The 17,513-nt window shown below is 39.2% G+C and overlaps 1 protein-coding gene across 1 annotated transcript in view; it reads left to right on the top strand.

Annotated features, from left to right (window-relative positions):
* Positions 1-16,888, top strand: part of LOC116319269 (NT-3 growth factor receptor-like) — a 72,933-nt gene extending 56,045 nt beyond the window's left edge. The window contains exons 14-19 of the mRNA XM_039614366.1: positions 4,434-4,622; positions 6,353-6,483; positions 7,578-7,750; positions 8,938-9,181; positions 10,219-10,377; positions 13,864-16,888. Of these exons, the coding sequence (XP_039470300.1) occupies positions 4,434-4,622; positions 6,353-6,483; positions 7,578-7,750; positions 8,938-9,181; positions 10,219-10,377; positions 13,864-14,049 (1,082 nt within the window). The 3' untranslated portion in view covers positions 14,050-16,888. The remainder of the gene's footprint in view (positions 1-4,433; positions 4,623-6,352; positions 6,484-7,577; positions 7,751-8,937; positions 9,182-10,218; positions 10,378-13,863) is intronic.
* Positions 16,889-17,513: the final 625 nt, after the last annotated feature.

Consider the following 17,513-nt stretch of genomic DNA (forward strand, 5'->3'; position numbering starts at 1 on the left):
ATACTATGCAAACATGGTACTATACTATGCAAGCAATACAAGTGCAATCAAGACCAAATGGAGGAACAATGGAAGAACACATAGGAGACAACAAAGTGCCAAAAAAACAGTTTGACTGTTTGGCCAGTCTGGGCGTTTTTTCTACTTCACCTTCGACCTCTACAACATCTTTCTTTTCCCTCTTTGTCACTTGATGCATGCTGGCATGAAATCATTTTTTTGGTCGGATAAGACTTTTATTTTATATTATTTACTGACTAGTGAGGAACAACCAGCACAGCATTCTGTTGAAATCTATATGAACTGATTATGATAACATAGCAAGACTAAGCGATACATTGTGTTGTATGTTATTTGATTAGATACACTGCTGATGGCAAAAATATTGGGATTTTTAGCTTGCTAAATGTCACAAGCGTGTGCAAAAGCAGTACAATTCTTTGGAAATCAAGGGAAACAGATGTTTCCATACATAATTCATTCTCCCTATTGTTATTCTGAGAAGCAATAAGAAACGTGCTCTGTATTATTGTAGGATCTATACCTTACAATGTAAAGCACCTTCAAGCAACTGTTGTTGTGATTTGGCGCTTTATAAATAAAACTGAATTGAATTGAAATCAAAATGCTACATTGAAAATAAATGGGGAGACACTGGTGGTGAAAGCTTGACTATAAAAAATCAACAAAAAGAAGCATGCTGCTGACATGCAGGATGTGTGGAACAGGTACACTGAGTAGCATGTGGCCCTTGCCGTGCAGCAGTACACACTCCTAGCTGAGTGTCTGCAGCAGAACAGAGGTTTAAAGCTACAGCACGTCAACTCACACACTGCCATCATGAGGTGGTATCTAGAGGTGGGTGTTTGCACACATCAAATCTAGAAATAGTGAAAGTAAACTGTCCACAGCATGCTCATGTTTACCACCCTAGCTCCCTTATGATGACTCATATCAGTGGATTCAAAAGGGATTAGAGTGGGAAAAGGTCCAGGCATGATGAGTCAAGCTTGGATTTTTCTCAGTTTCACATTGTCACTCTGTTTGGTTGGAGAGTTTATGTGCTTCAGTTCAAACCAAATTTTCTTTTTAGTGTCTTGATGAGAATGAAAGTTACTAGGCAATTTTTGTTTCTTCTGTGCACCAACACAATCCATAAATCAAACAATTGAGATGTGATTGGAGTGCAGCTTTTAAGTTTTTAATTTAATAGGTTTCACAAAGGTGTAAAAGAGAGAGGCAACAAAAGCCCTATTAGATGAATGTTTTCTATCCTGAAGCTGCTGTCAGGCAGCTTTTTCTGATGAGAAACTGACAAGAAAATGGTGTTTCACCTTGCAGAAGGCACAATCACTTTGTGACTTGTGTGTAGGTTCATTCTTAATAAAACTAAAGGTTGTTAACTATCGGAGTCACAGAGATACCCTGTGCTGTCTGAGGTAAAATGAGTTGAACTACTTAAGGTGATGATGTTCTTACACAAATGAGAAACCCCATAGTTGCAGTTATTATTATAATTATTAGCTTTGACAGTATGCACACAGGTCAGAGCTCAGTGCTGGATGACCATTAACTGTGATACTTTAAGGAACAATTTCTCATCAACAGAGAAATACTGAGTGCATTACTTCGTCTTCGCATTGCTGTGCTGCAGTGTAGTTAGACTACAGTTGTCTCATAGTCTCCACAGAGAGCTCTTTTAGCGGATGTTACTTCCTTAAACCAGACTGAAAATTTCAAGAATATTGTGCTTCTCCAACATTCCTTAATTGTGTCTCAACAAACTTTTGGGGCACATATTTTGGCAATGAAAGGAAGTTTGGAAATGGGCCTGTAGGTTTTCTTCAGTGGTGTGTCCATGTTTCTTTTTCAGTGGTGGTTGGATAAACCCCTGTTTAAAGCGAACGCAAAGAGCAATATATCAGAGTGACTATATTTTGGTCAATAAAGTCTTTTTTAAGACCTCATAGGGGTCTTCAAAAGACCGGCTGAATCCAACCAATCTTCATCATCTGTATCTCAAAGGATTTAAAAGAAGAATGCTTCACCATTTGCCAAAAAAAAAGAATAGCTAAAAATGACAGCCAGCGAATGGCAAACAGAATTAATTAGGATGCGTTTTGTTAGGAGATTAAATGAGACTTGAATTTTACTTTACATTAAAATACATCAGTGACCTATGTCTGGGCCTCAATGTGATTGCCAGCGTGGCCCGAGTGAAGCCCTAGAGAAACTACGTTTTAATGGCCATGAACACACAGAAACACGCGCACATTTTGAAGACATTTAGCTTGCACTGATATTGTGTCACTGTTCACTTACACTGCTCCAAATGCATTGTTTGTAAAAGAATAAAAAAGGGATGATTCCATTAGGGCTTCATAAATCCTGCTCCTCAGAGACCTTTTGGGGGAGAAACTCTCTAGTTTCTTCTAAGAGAGAACATTGGCATCTGTATGTCACTGTACTCTCCTTTTGGTTCCAATAGGATTGTTATGTTCTTAGGAGACTAAAACATGTCTGTAATTGAATGTGTTATTTTCCTTGGTCACTCAAGTCCAGTCCGTTCTTTAGTATGACCTTTTTTTAGTTGTTTTATTCTATTGTAAACCTTGAATGATACTCTGCTCTCCCCCCGATGAGCTAAGGTCATTATAGTCTGTCTGTCTGATGCGTATAGTCCTATAGGTCTTCTGGGAGTGAAATTGAATTGAGACTGTGCCCCATGCAGAAAATCTATATGAAAATTAATTATGAAAAACTATAAACTATATTGGTGCATTCGTAGTTCAGGTTTTAGATGATAAAATGTAGATTTAGGTTTAACATGTTGGTGCACAATTCTTAATCCACAAAATATCTGAATTGTAACTAATTGTATTTTGACTTTTACCAGTTGATACGATCGCTTTTTGTATTTTTTGAGTGGGTTCTTTATGATTGTGTTTGAGGGATTTAATTTTAGCCAGCCCCCCCCCCCCCTAATTCCTGTACATAAGGTGCACATGTTAACACTATATTCATCTGTGCATTAATCATATTTTCTTTTTTTTATTCAGTTCATGTCTTCAAAGAATGTCATGTTTGCAGTTTGTCAACACTGCTGTAACATTCAAGGCACAAAGCGACAACCAGCATTACAATGAGTTTGTTGCTGTGACAACTGAGTGTTTTCTCTGAGTTTCCTCACCCAAGCCAATGAAAAGGCTCTGAGTGTTTTAGCCATCTTTATATGGCTGTATGCTCACTACTGTCCCACCAATTAGGACTTTTTTGACAACTATGACTAAAAAGAGAATTATCTAATAAAGGATAAACAGTTTCAAACTCAAATGTTCTTAAAGGCCAGGAAATGAACTCACAGCCAAACCTTAATCATAAAAAACAAAAAATGATACAGCAGTTTAGCTCTGTCATTTGTCATATTGTAATTGGTTACACTGATATCTGCGATAGAGATCCGAATATTTGAGTGAAGATGAGGCTGAAATTATTTGAAGTCAGTAGGTAGTGATTTCAAATCAGTTGATCTCGAATCTGCAGTGCATGTTACTATGGAGATTGTACTTCGATAAGTAATCAACCACCTTCATAGTACAGAAAACCCAGGGTTAACCCTGAAGTTACAGAGATAAGGTGAAATCCTGCTTCGTAGTACAGTCCTCTGGGCAGCACAGATACGTAAAAACTCTGGACTGACCTACTGAGTAAACAGGTCAACCCAGCTTTGCGTGACAACTTAGTAGGATTGCTAATAAGGCAGATAAGACAAAGATGTAGTACTGACATAATTATTCACTCACCCGTCTGAATCATTGAATTCAGAAGTTCCAATAACTTCCACTGTCACAGGTGTATAAAACCAAGCACCTTGGCATCCAGACTGCTTTTGCAAACATTTGTGAAAGAATGGGTCGCTCTCAGGAGCTCTGTAATTTCCATGATACTCTGATAGGATGCCACCTGTGCAAGTCCAACTATGAAATGTCCTCACTACTAAATATCCCACAGTCTACTGTCAACATAGACTACTAACTACTGTCACTAAGACAACAATATAATTCATATTTGCCTTATTTTTATATTTGTCATGTTTGTGACATAAAGTATATCTTGAACTGGTTTTGAAGTACAAGCTGTTTAGATTCTAGTTGGTTGATTGATTGTTGTGACTGATTGTTAAGATTAGCTATATCGTCCTAAAACACAGCCTTTTCATTATTTCCTCTGTAGTGCATAAAAACAGTTGAACAGTCAACGATTAATCAACAATGAAACTCTGCTTTTACCCTTGTATCACATCCCTTTGTTTCAGAGACTCTTCTTATAATAACAGGAAATATTTGAGGAAGTGTCCTAGACTTAGAAACAGTTAGTGACTGACAGTATAGAGATATTCATTCAATCTAAACACTCCATCTGTCTCTTTGTAGGTCCAGTGGCAGTGATAAGTGGTGAGGAAGACTCTGCCAGCCCCCTTCATCACGTTAACCATGGGATCATTAGCCCCTGTACACTGGATGCTGGACCAGCTGCAGTGGTGATTGGAATGACTAGAATTCCTGTTATAGAGAACCCACAGTACTTCAGACATGGGCACAACTGCAACAAACCTACCACCTGTAAGTGAAAACATGTATTCAGTTTTCAGTTCGATTCACTTCAGTTTTACCTATATAGCACCGATTCGCAACAACACTCTTGGAGCATTTTATATTGTAAAGTAAAGACAGAGGAAACTCAACAATCAGACGACCCCCTATGAGTAAGCACTTGGGGAAGGAAAAACTCCCTTTTAACAGGAAGAACTGGTTGCAGAACAAGGCTCAGGGAAGTGAGGCCATCTGGCGCGACCAGTTGGGGATGAGGGGAGGACAAAGACATGCTGTGAAAGAAAGCCAGACATTAAAAATAACTAATGTCTTGATGCATGCTCAATCAACCAGGTAAGTAAATCCCAGAAGCTTGATTCTGTTAATGTGGACGAAACGTTTTCAGTGAGAGAAGTGCGTTTTGACAATCATCCAAGTGACTCCTTCAGTTTCAGCTGACTGCAGGTTCCCCCAACCTTATAAACAGTACATTTGCACAATAACTGAAACCAGCCCACTGAATGAACAATGGGCTGTGAGGTCAGGCCTTTGATCATTAATATCCAAATTGTCATGACCATTGATCAACAACCATTGATCAAAGACCACTGATCATTGATCAGAGACCATTGATCAGTGGCCATGAGTACCATTCACAGAGAGTTGGGGAACGGCTGCAATCACAGCAGCCACTGTGTACTCATTGTTAACAGTTCGATTACTCTGCTCTTAAAAAATCTTGAAAAACAAGCATGGCGGCATCACTGCATATCAATATGGACTTAAAATAGAGGTAGATTTAGTCTGATATATTTGTCTCTGAATAGCTTCCCCTTGAAAATGAGGGAACTGTTCAGATGGAGATATTCACATTCACATTCACACACACCCACACACACACACACACACACACACACGCACATTTTGAGAGGAGAATATTTAAATGAATCTTACAGTGATTCACTAAGGCAAACTGTGCTTTGTGCACACATTTCTGAGCATTAGAGGCAGAGACAAGAAACGCCACAAAAGGCCTTATAGCCCTGACATTAAAGGTTCAAATGCCATTAAACTGGTTCACTGTTAAATAAAATCTTGATGCTGATGTTTTTGAATAATTCCACAAAGTGTTATTCAGTCTTGAAACTCATTGATTGTGTATGTAACAATGTTATCTTTATTATCATTTTATTCAGATGATTATTATGATATGCACTTACTCTGCTGCCATCAGCTTCCTCAGAGATATCTTAGATAACTTCCTCCTTAATGTTAATTAATTAATTAATCACATAAATTTATATTAAAATAATTCCTTGCATAAATATATGCTATTTGAGATATAATATTAAGGTGTAATAGAAGCCCATTTTAGTCTCTGAAAATGTGTCATTTACTGCTACAGGCAGGACAAATATCTGTTGTAAATAAAATACACTTGTGCTAAATCCCAAAACAGTGTGTTCAAATGAAAAAAATCTATTTTTTTAAAATCCATAAAACACATGTAAAAAAACAAAAAAACAAAACTATTTCAGATCATCCACAGAGAACAGTGTCAGTAATCTTCTGTTTGATTAGTTTAAAGTAGATCTATTAATAAGTTTTGCAGTTTTATTCAACTTCATGATGTAAACTGTAGCCCACAGGTGGCAATCAAACATAAGCAGGTGGCAATCAAACATAAGCAGTGGGAATGAATACTTGGGAAGCTTCATTTGGCTGAAAACTCATTCCCTCCTTATCTTTGTCTTTCTCAGATGTTCAGCATATTAAACGGCGGGACATAATTCTGAAAAGAGAGCTTGGTGAGGGAGCCTTCGGTAAGGTGTTCCTGGCTGAGTGTTACAACCTGAGTCCCACTAAGGACAAGATGCTGGTAGCTGTAAAGGTAAGCTACACAGATATAACTTGTGTGTGTGTATTCATCCTTATGAGTCATGAGGACGCTTTCTTCCCAAGCTCTTTAGACTACCGTGACCTGGATGACTGAGAACCTACACAGATTAGTCAGACTACACTGTCTACAGTGTCTTTTAACTTGACCTGATGTTGCCCCTCCTGAAACCCTGACTTCTTTAAAATATTTCTGGCCCATTCTTAAAAGCTGGGTCTGTGGCAGGAAATCAACCAATTTAAATCAACTCTACCAATTCTGCCAAGAACAGTGGTCAAATATCCAGCCAGAATTATGTCAGAAGCTTGTTGATGACTACCAAAAGCATCTGGTCGAAGTTAAAATGTATTAGTGAAGGAATCTAAACACTGTGTTGATTCAAACTGAGTTCAAAGAGCAATGGCAATAACCTTTCACAAGCAGTGCAGTCTCTGCACATTTCTCATTAACACTCAGGTTATCATCTCTGTCCACTCAAAAAGCCAGTGTGAGTGTGAACACATCTCCATGAAACACTACAAACTGCATTCACAGTTTTCCTTTATTCTATTAATAAGTTTACCAAGCTCGTCCATCCTATTTTCCAAGGACTTTACATCAATTACAGCTGGTACATCCTGTTTATATTTCTTCTTAGCTCTCCACTTACTTCATGGTCTGTCTCCCCCGTGGCTCCTTCAGAATTACAAGTCTTACTCCAGGCTGTAGGACATGAGATGCAAAACAATGAGTCATCTCAACTTCAGCAAGGAAGATCAACTTTATCGGGTGATAAAGTCATTTAATACAGCACAGCAACAACAATAATGGGAACTGCTGTAACAGGCTGCCACTTAACAGGGTGCCAAAAAACGGAAGTCTGTGTGACAACCCACCAGTGTTAAGTACAGAAAATAATTGGCATTTGTAGTCAGATACTGGCAGAATCTGGCCCAATTTAAGGATCATTTACTGTAAGTAATTAATGAAGTTTTATCCAAAGCTTATGGATATACATGTGAGGGAGAACTGTTACCATAGCTATCCGAGTGTAACGTTCGTGCTGTGATATGATCGTATGACAACAGCATACTCTCTGAATCTCCCAGACGCTGAAGGATCCCACACTTGCAGCCAGAAAGGATTTCCAGCGTGAGGCTGAGCTCCTGACTAACCTTCAACACGAGCACATAGTGAAGTTCTACGGAGTGTGTGTGGATGGAGACCCTCTCATCATGGTCTTTGAGTACATGAAGCACGGAGATCTCAATAAGTTTCTCAGGTAAGTCAACCACTGAAGCAGCAGGTGTGTCTTTCTTCTTCTACAGGGTTTTGACGACAGACAATTTTACAAGTAGAATTCGATTCTACTTGTAACAGTGCTATTCACTAATGTGTGTCTGTGAGAGATATGATGAAGTATATCGGATGACAATATTAAAACATCTATTGTTTCATATTATACTCTATTATTTATTTCGTGATGTTGCAAAACACTCTGTTTACTGTAAATATTTTTCATTGCTTTAGATAACAGTAATGGTCACCACAGAACAACAGAAGGACCAGCCAAAACGAATTGAGGAGCCCCTTCCTAAATGAGGGGCTACCTCTGTAGCATGGACATGGTTTGTTATGGAAAGTCTGACACTGAGCAGAAAACTGTATTGTACAAATTACGCAGCAAACAAGCCACAGAGATTAACACAACAAACCTCTTCCACAACCTAAGCAAGACTCATAAAAGAGTGTGGACTCAAAGGTTAGAACTGGCTTTTGCCAGTAGCACGCCATATAATAAAGACTCACGAAGATAATGATCGGCACCCCTGGAATTTTTCCAAAAAATGCACAATTTCTCCCATAAAATTGTTACAATTACATTTGTTTTGGTGTACACATCTTTATTTCCTTTATGTGCAGTGGATCAACACAAACAAACTTGAGTTTGACAGCTTTTCCCACAAAATGCAAAAACTGGGCTGGACAAAATTGTTGGCACCTTCAACTTAATATTTGGTAGCACCCTCTTTTGGTACTGCAATCAATCACTTCGTATGACCATCAACAAGCTTTTTACACCTCTCAACTGGAATTTTAGACCACTCTGCTTTTGCAAACTGCTCAAGGTCTCTCAGATTTAAAGGGCACCTTCTCCCAACAGCAGTTTTGAGATCTCTCTGTAAGTGTTCAATTGGATCTACATCCGGACTCATTGCTGGCCAGAACTCTCCAGCGCTTTGTCTTCAACCATTTCTGGGTGCTTTGTGAGTTATGTTTGGGGTCACTGTGCTGCTGGAACACCCATGACCTCTGATGCAGACCCAGCTTTCTGACACTGGGCCCTACATTGACTACCAAAATGTTTTGGTAGTCTTCAGATTAAGTTTTAAGTCGAACCGTCTTGCATTAAAATTGTTCTGAATGTCCTGCATTCCTAACAGTGCAACCCTCTGATGATTTTCTCAGAGCCCATGGGCCAGATGCCATGATCCTAGTGGATGGACAGCCTTTGCAGACGAGTGGTGAACTCGGTCTGTCCCAGATGCTTCATATAGCCAGCCAAATTGCAGCTGGGATGATCTACTTGGCATCTCAACACTTTGTGCATCGTGATCTGGCAACCAGGAACTGCTTGGTGGGGAATGGTCTTCTGGTCAAAATAGGAGATTTTGGCATGTCCAGAGACATTTACAGCACAGATTATTACAGGGTAAGGACATTTTTCTTCTTGTATTTTTGTCTTCCTTTCTTTTATCAAAACTGGAAATGTTTTCAAAGATGAGCAATGAAATGGTAAGTTTCATGGGCAACATTGCTAAATTGTTCATCAATAATGTAAGACCTGTAGTATCAAAAGCTTTTTTAAAAGGCAAGACGTTTCATTGCAGTTACACTGATGTGTTTACTCTGAAGGCATATTGGTAATCGCTTAATACCAGTTTATAAAAACAGCTTTTCTAAAGTCTTCAAGAACTGGAGAAGTAGAGGAATTGTTCTGTAACTGTTCTGTAACATCTGTTTTATGACAGGGACCTTTGCAAATACAGTGCATCCAGAAAGCGTTGACAGCACTTCTTTTGTTCCACATTGTGTTATGTTGCACCCTTATTCCAAAACAGATGAAATTACTCAATTCAATTATTCATTTTTCACCTCAAAATTTTACACATAATAGCCCATAATGATGAAGTGAAGAGACTTTGTGTGAAATTCCTGCAAATTTAGTAAAAACAAAAATATGACATGTTCTATATATTTTCTGAATACAGTGCACACATGAAGGCTAAAAATATAGAAAACATTTTGTAAACTTTAGATGGGCTCTTCTGGTAGAAGGCATGGTAGAAATTTGTTTTATATTTGGTGTATGGCATAATTTTATTTTAAATTTTCTGAAGACAGGTAATCTAAGTGTGATGTCATTCTTCTACAGCCATTGCATTGTGAAGTCAGCATTTATTTTATAACGTGTTAAAGCCAAGAAAATGTCTTTTGCTTGTTTGAGTAACTAAGCGGAATGTGTTACTTTGTTATCTGTGAAAAGACTACCAGTGCCCAAAATTCAGTCCAGCATGAATTCATGTATTTACTTTTATATTCAAATGATTATCACAAATGTATAAGTCAGATTTGCCATGTTGAGTCTGACTTGTTTGTGTAAGTTTTTGAAGTTATCATATTGCTTATAACTTTCCCATAAAGCATTTCAACTTGTGCATGTGTGTATGTATGTATCTGTATGTTCAGGTGGGAGGTCACACCATGCTGCCTATCCGCTGGATGCCACCAGAGAGCATCATGTACAGAAAGTTCACCACAGAAAGTGATGTGTGGAGCTTTGGCGTTATTCTGTGGGAGATCTTCACTTATGGAAAACAGCCATGGTTCCAGCTCGCCAATAATGAGGTAAACTATTATTTCAACACTGTCGTTTGCTGAGGACATGATATAATTACCAGGAACAAAAACATTTGATTATTTTACTTAAATGAGCTTTTTTCCCTAGGCACCCAATTTATTAGTCCAGTATTATGAAAAAAATAGAGGTGCATATATCACTGTAACTTAATGGACAGAACTAATAGCCACTCTCATTTTACCTAACTTCTCCAAAACCTGATGAATTTCCACAAAATAATGTTGTAGGGTCTTTAACTTACATTATAAAGCGCCTTCAAGCAACTCTTGTTGTGATTTTGTGCTATATAAATAAATTTCAGTTGGATTGAATTGGTCTTTTTGTGGTGTAATTTTCCTGGAATGCTCAGTTGGTGCCCTGTCTCTGACATCCCCTGTTATATGGAACTGGGCCTTCAATTTGGAGATGCTACTAGGGCTCACTCCAAATACTTCGGCCACTTGGTTTTGCAGAACATCAGCTTTTGGTTGCCCTACGGCACGAGTCCTAGCCAATTCAGTCAAACATGGCATGTTCAGAATCGACACCAACTGACCACTGTAGCAGGGTCCAAACTCACAGGTGTCCTTAATCAGACACCCGGGGTACCATAAGCTCAAAAAAAGTGTCAATAGCAGAATAAGCTGTTTGGTATTGTTTAGACTCTAAACAGTGTTTAATTACTACAATGTCAAGTGCTTGATGTACTTTACAAGATACTGCCACCACTCCCTTTTGGATATAACAAATAAAACCAAACACCCTCAACTCAGACCAGAAAGTTACAGAGATACTCCAGGGCCTGAGACTTCTCTGCTGGATTACCACGTCAACGGACTGTATCTCACCCAGAGAGGAGACACTGGGGCAGTGTGAGAGAGAGCACAAGTGGGACAAGTGTGAAGGTATATAGATTAGGCTAGCCACTCATTAGACATCAAAATTGATCCAGTATATCTTACACACAGTGCAAGATGTGCTTTTATTTTTACTGAATCCTGGACTCTTCCATTAAGCTAGATCGGGTAACAATCTACCATGCCAACCAAGTCTTTATGGAAGGAGGAAGGACTTGTGGCAGGGCAGTGTTGATGTTTACATCAGCAGCGCTTGGTGCTGAAATCTACTGCTGTGCACAAACACTGTTCTCCGCTCTCAGAGTTTGTTATCATTAAGTGCCGACCAGTCCACCTAGCAAGGGAATTTACATCGATTGACCTCATTGATGTTTACATCCCTCCCACCACTAACGCCACTGCTAGGACCATGGAAGATAACTACTGGACGCTGTGAACACCAAGTCAGACTCTCTGATCACTTCACCATTATTCTGAGACCTGCATACAGACCCAGAGTGAGAGCCATCAGACCAACACAAAATCAGATGTGTGTAGCCAGAGGGGGCCTCCTCAACTCTGAAGGATTGCTTCAGCACTAGAAACTGGTACATCTTCAAACAAGCACCCACCTAAAACAGACATTAAGGAATACGCTGAGGCTGTTGCAGCATACATCGCAAAATACACTGATAATGTCACTCACTGCAAAACTGTTACTGTCCATGCTAACCAGAAGCCATGGCTGACAGGACAGGATCATAGGCCCCCCACGGCAGCCTTTAGGGCTGGTGACACTACAGGACTTGCAACAGCTATAGAAAACCTACCCTGTGGTGTCAGGAAAACAAAATGACAGTACAGTAAGAAAATATCTGGTCCTTTCAGTAACAACAAAGGTCTTTCTGCACGGTCTTTCTGGTGTAGAATCCAATCCTCAGTGTCATTACTGGTGTAACAAGGGAAGAGTCTGTTGACGATCTACAGATGAGGATGCAATTATTAGCCCCCCTATTAAAAATTAGGTCAAAATTATTACCCCAATCATGCTAAAAGTAGGTTGTGTATTCTTGTTGTAAAGTTTCGTACGTTTTCTGAGCAATCCCAGGCTATTTTTGGTGGACCTTAGTCTTCAGGTCACCTCACAGGTTTCCAGTGGGATTTAAGTCAGAGTTTGAAGCAATAACCCAGACCCAGTTTTGCTGCTGACTGTTTGAGGGTTTTTGTTTTGTTTTGTTTCAAAATCTTCACATATCCTTATTTCTTTCTTATGATGCAGATTACACAAACAAGTACAATCACTGGCTTTAAGAATGTTCAGATTTTCCTCATACTCCTGGCATTAACGAGAAAACTCAGTAGATGTACTGCTTGGTTTTATTTGTAAGAAAGGTATTTAAAAGAAGTCTTCCTAAGGTTCGAACATTTTAACATTATTGTTAATAGGCTGTTTTGTTTTCTAAAACAAATATGTACCTGGATTATTTGTATGATGTAGTCATTATATACTGTGTGCATCACTTGTTGCCTATCAGTATAATGACACTCCACAATACAGCCATAGGTGCATTGGTGGTTCTTTGTGTCCGGGGGTGGGCGCCCAGGTACCCACCGGCTCACTCCTTGGTGCTGCTTATCGGGGCATAGAGCCTGGGGCTCGCTCGGGCCACTGGGATGGGGTGCCTCGGCCTCGGCCCGGGCTCGGTCACTCAGGCACAGCTGGCTGCCGGCGGAGCTCACGGGCACGCCACTGCAACCCCCAGCTTCTGCTCGCGGCTGCTGAGTGACCCCTCATCTGGGACTCTCCTCAGCTCTTTCTGGGATAGTGCGCGGCTGCCCCTCTGTTGGTCTTCCTTGGTCTCTTGTGTTCTGGGGGCCTCTGGATGTCTGGAGTTTTGATCTCCTCCATACCTGCTTCATGCCCTGGAGGTCGGGGCAGTGGCCCCCCACACCCTCTAGCAGATCATTACATGAAGGAACCTCTTAAAACAAGCGCGTTCATGCTCACAGGTGTACACACGGGTGATCACACACACAAACTACACCCTTTTGGGCTCCTACCTCAAAGCACACTGTGCGCTGTCGATCTCACGTGCTGCACCATAATGTTTAATATTTAGTATTTACTGTCATATTCCCATATATCATTGTGATCTTGTTCATTACTCTTGTCTTCTTCTGCTTGCTTTCTTTTTTCTTTCTCAACAGGTGATCCAGGTGATCGATATGTATTTTTTTTTTTGTCTGCTTATTCTGTTGGTTTTTGTTTTTGCCCTTTTTCCCGTCCTCTTCTCAGGTGTTTTTTTTTTTTTTTTTTTTCCTCTTTCTCTCTCCCTTTCTTTCCACCAGTCAAGTCTGTCCCGTATTCAGCAAGTGAAAATAAAATAAACAATAAAAGGTGAATCAGATGGACCATTACGGCAAGGCTGGGATGGTCCATTTGGTAAAGTAAATCCGTTGGGCATCTTTCTTCGCCTTTAGACAATAATTCTGATGGCAAAAGAACCAAACGGGACAGGTTAAAAAAAAAAAAACAATACAGCCATAGGCCAGGCCAGTGCAGTGTACAACTGATGCAAGTCTGGTTGCGTAGCAGTCCTTTCTTGAAAAAGACAGTAAAGTATCTCTGCTGAGCTACTGGTCTCTGTGTCTTTACAGGTGATAGAGTGTATTACTCAAGGCAGAGTACTGGAGCGCCCAAGACTCTGTCCTAAGGAAATCTACGATATTATGCTTGGCTGCTGGCAGAGGGAACCGCAACAACGTCTCAACATTAAGGACATCCAGAAGATGCTGTTTACTTTGATGAAAGCCACACCAGTCTATCTGGACATACTGGGATAATAATAGCCACAAGGAGACACTAATGGAATATATTCAAAGCACTGAATTGCCCCCAAACAGAAGTGATCTGTTTGCATACTCTGTGGTGAAACTATGCGGATTAGGGGCTGAAAATACCCAGTTTTCATCTGCCCGATATTTGAGGACTGCAACTAACACATTGTATATTATGTTTATTTAACTGGACCAAAATGATCTGAATTGAATCAGTACCGAATAATCTGGAACCTGCAAATTCTATACCCATTTAGTTTTTTCAAATGGAATTGTAACTAAAAAGACGTAAGTATAAAGTATGTATTGCAACAATGTGGACTGATTATCCTGATAGTGCTGATGTGGTATAGTTAAGGTGTCACATCATAATAATGTGCGTTTCACCCTGTTTTGATCATAGCAGCACTAGTTAATAAACCCTGACCTGGACTGGTAGTTTACTGGTAGTAATCCTGCCCAGGATTACATTGATCTCAGTTGGATTGGCTAATAGGTTTCACAAACCTTAAGTAACCTTCTAGTCTTCCTGTGGCTTATCTTTGCCTGGTCTTCATTTGTGAAATGTGAAAAGTCAGAAGGATGAATTTGTTCTCTTTTTTATTATTTTAATTTATATCTGTGCCCAAGCTCGTCAATTTCACAAAATCTTTCTCATGTCTTGGGTTGCAGTGGTAGACATCTTTAATATAAAGTAATGATGATGATGAGACACTATAAAGTTTCAAAGTACTAACATTTCTGTATTCTGTTTTTAATTTCTGGCAACCCCAGAAACCAATGGCAGAGCCAAAATATTTTCAGGGGTGGCCAGGCTGCAAGGCTGAGGTTGAGCACAGAAAATTCGCTTTCTTTTTAAAGCCCTTTCCCTCCCCCCCTTTTTCAGAGAAACAGTATTCACTAGATGTAATTCAGTTTCGTGGATTAGCACATGGATCCCTAAAAGGTTTTGCTTTTGGTTGTTTATGGTTGCTACACTGTGGCCACAGTTTGGCTCTGCACCTGCCTGAAACCACCAACATTCTTGTGGGTTGTGGCACAGTTGTTCTGACACAGGTATTTGGGGAACAGACCACATTTATTGAGCATTCACAAGGACCAGATAGTTGTATCTTAATGTCAAGGAAATGTGTAGTTTATGTGACCATGTGCAGATTATATTTCTTGACTTTTCTTTCTGTTCATGTATAAATTAAGGAAGGAGGTGAAAAAATAGAACAATGCACATAAATCAAATATTTCATGTACAGCAGCTGCTATACATGACTGCTGTTCTTAAGTGCTAGTTCAGTGGCAGCTTGCAACACAGTTTTTTTTCTGAAACATCATTGTTACTACACTTTTAAGTCCGGAGCTCATGATAGCTCACTGAGCTGCTTAGCTTTACAAGAACCTGACCATACCTTCCAATCCTGAGCCTGGAAGCATGGCCTGAGTGACTGTCTGCCACTATAGAAATGGACCTAAGTGCCTCCTACTTCTTTCTGAACACTAGGAACCAGGAAAGTAGTCTTTCAAAATAATAGCACTTTTACATTTTGTTTACCTGCCTAATGGCCACTAGCTGTAAACTCTTCTTTTTCTTATTACCAGCCTAGTTTCATAAGTATCTACTGTATAAAAAAATTAAAAGCAAAAAAAAAATAAATTAAAAGCCAAACTACCCAAGGTGAAATTGAAATTACATTTTAGTATATACACTAACCAGTCAATTTATTAGGTATACCTGTTAAACTGGTCATTAGTATAAATATCAAATCAGCCAATCACATGACAGCAACCCAATATATTTAGACATGTAGGCATGGTCCAAATGAACTACTAAAGTTCAAACCCATCTTCAGAATGGGTGAAAATGGGTGATTAAAGTGACGTTGGACGTGGCATGGATGCCAGTGCCAGGTTGGCTGGTATTTCAGAAACTGATACTACTGGGATTTACCCACACAACCAGCCGCAGAGTTACACCAACGAGGCTGAAACTGCCTTGAGCTGATAACAAGGCAATAGGAACTCGAATAATCACTCGTTACAACCAAGAAGCATCTCTAAACGTACAATATGTGGGTCCCAATAGAAGACTGGAAAAATGTTGCCATCAGTGCCTGATGAGTCTTGAATTCTGCCATGACAGTTGGAGGGTAGGGTCAGAATATGATGAACCCATGGATCAAACCAACCTTATGTCAGTTATTCAGGCTGGTGGTGGTGTGGGATATTTTCTTGGCAAGCGTTTGGGCCTTTAATAATATGCCTTCATTGTCACAAATTACCCGAGTATTGTTGTTGACCATGACTATGATCACAGTGTACCCATCTTTTGGGGTGTGGTGAGACCACAGATTCACGTTGTGGATGTAGAACCAAAAAATCTGTACTAACTGTGTCAGCATGGATCAGAATCTCTGAGAGATGTTTGCAGCACCTTGTTGATTTTATGGCACAAAGAATTATGGCAGTTTTGAAATTAGAAACTGGCCCAACTCACTATTAGCAAGGTGTGCTACTAGACCGTTTACAGATAACCATTTGCCATTTTCCAAAGCTAAAAAAAAATTAATGAACTGATATATGTGTGAACTGAAAGGATAATACTTGAGACACTAGGATGTATATACTGTAAATCTGTCTGTCTTGAGATATGTTAATTTATTTTGTTTTCCTATGTTGGATTATTTTTTGTTTCTAAATATGTTATTATATGATTACTGTAAATCTTATAGATCTTTTGATTTGCTTTCCAGTTGTAATTTACTGTCACGAGTTGCATTTATCTCATTAGAGACTGGCTAAAAAAATCTAGATTTAAGAAATGTCATTTTGTTTTGTGTCATTTTATACTATGCATCCATTGATTCATCCATATTCTTCCTCTTATCCAATTCAGGGTTATGAGGCATTTCATATAATTGAAATAAATTAATAAAAAATAATAAGTCAGGAAAACGGATTAAAACTACAAAGTTACAAATGCTAAAAAGTCAATGTTTTATTGCCCTCTTCAAGAACTGTTCAAAGATCAAACGCATTTTGTAATTTAAAAGAAATAGTTTGTCATTCATCGACCACAGTCAGAAAATGACAAATAACACTGTCATCAGTGTGTCTAGTGATGTGTCGTGCACCTAGTCTCTACACTGTATTTGAGATTTTAACTGTTTTGTCCACACTGGCCTAAAGAATTTAAAATCTAGTCTCACAAGGAATTCAGTGCATAAAGTTGTTAACTTCATATGCTCTTGGGTCAATGAGTGAATACTGGGTTTAGCATTGCCTTACTGACTCTATACCTCAATTTTCAGCGAGCATCTAGAGATGCAGGAATCAGTATTTTTCTTTATTTTACTTGAATCAACAAAGGGGCAGCAGCATGCTGTCCATTAGCTTGATACATGAAACCCCTCCTAAGCCATTAGAAGAGTCATCTGAAGAGCAAAATGAAAAGCCTTTGATTAATTATTTATTGATAT

Source organism: Oreochromis aureus, linkage group 7 (assembly GCF_013358895.1).
Source record: "Oreochromis aureus strain Israel breed Guangdong linkage group 7, ZZ_aureus, whole genome shotgun sequence".
NCBI classification, from domain to species: Eukaryota; Metazoa; Chordata; class Actinopteri; order Cichliformes; family Cichlidae; genus Oreochromis; species Oreochromis aureus.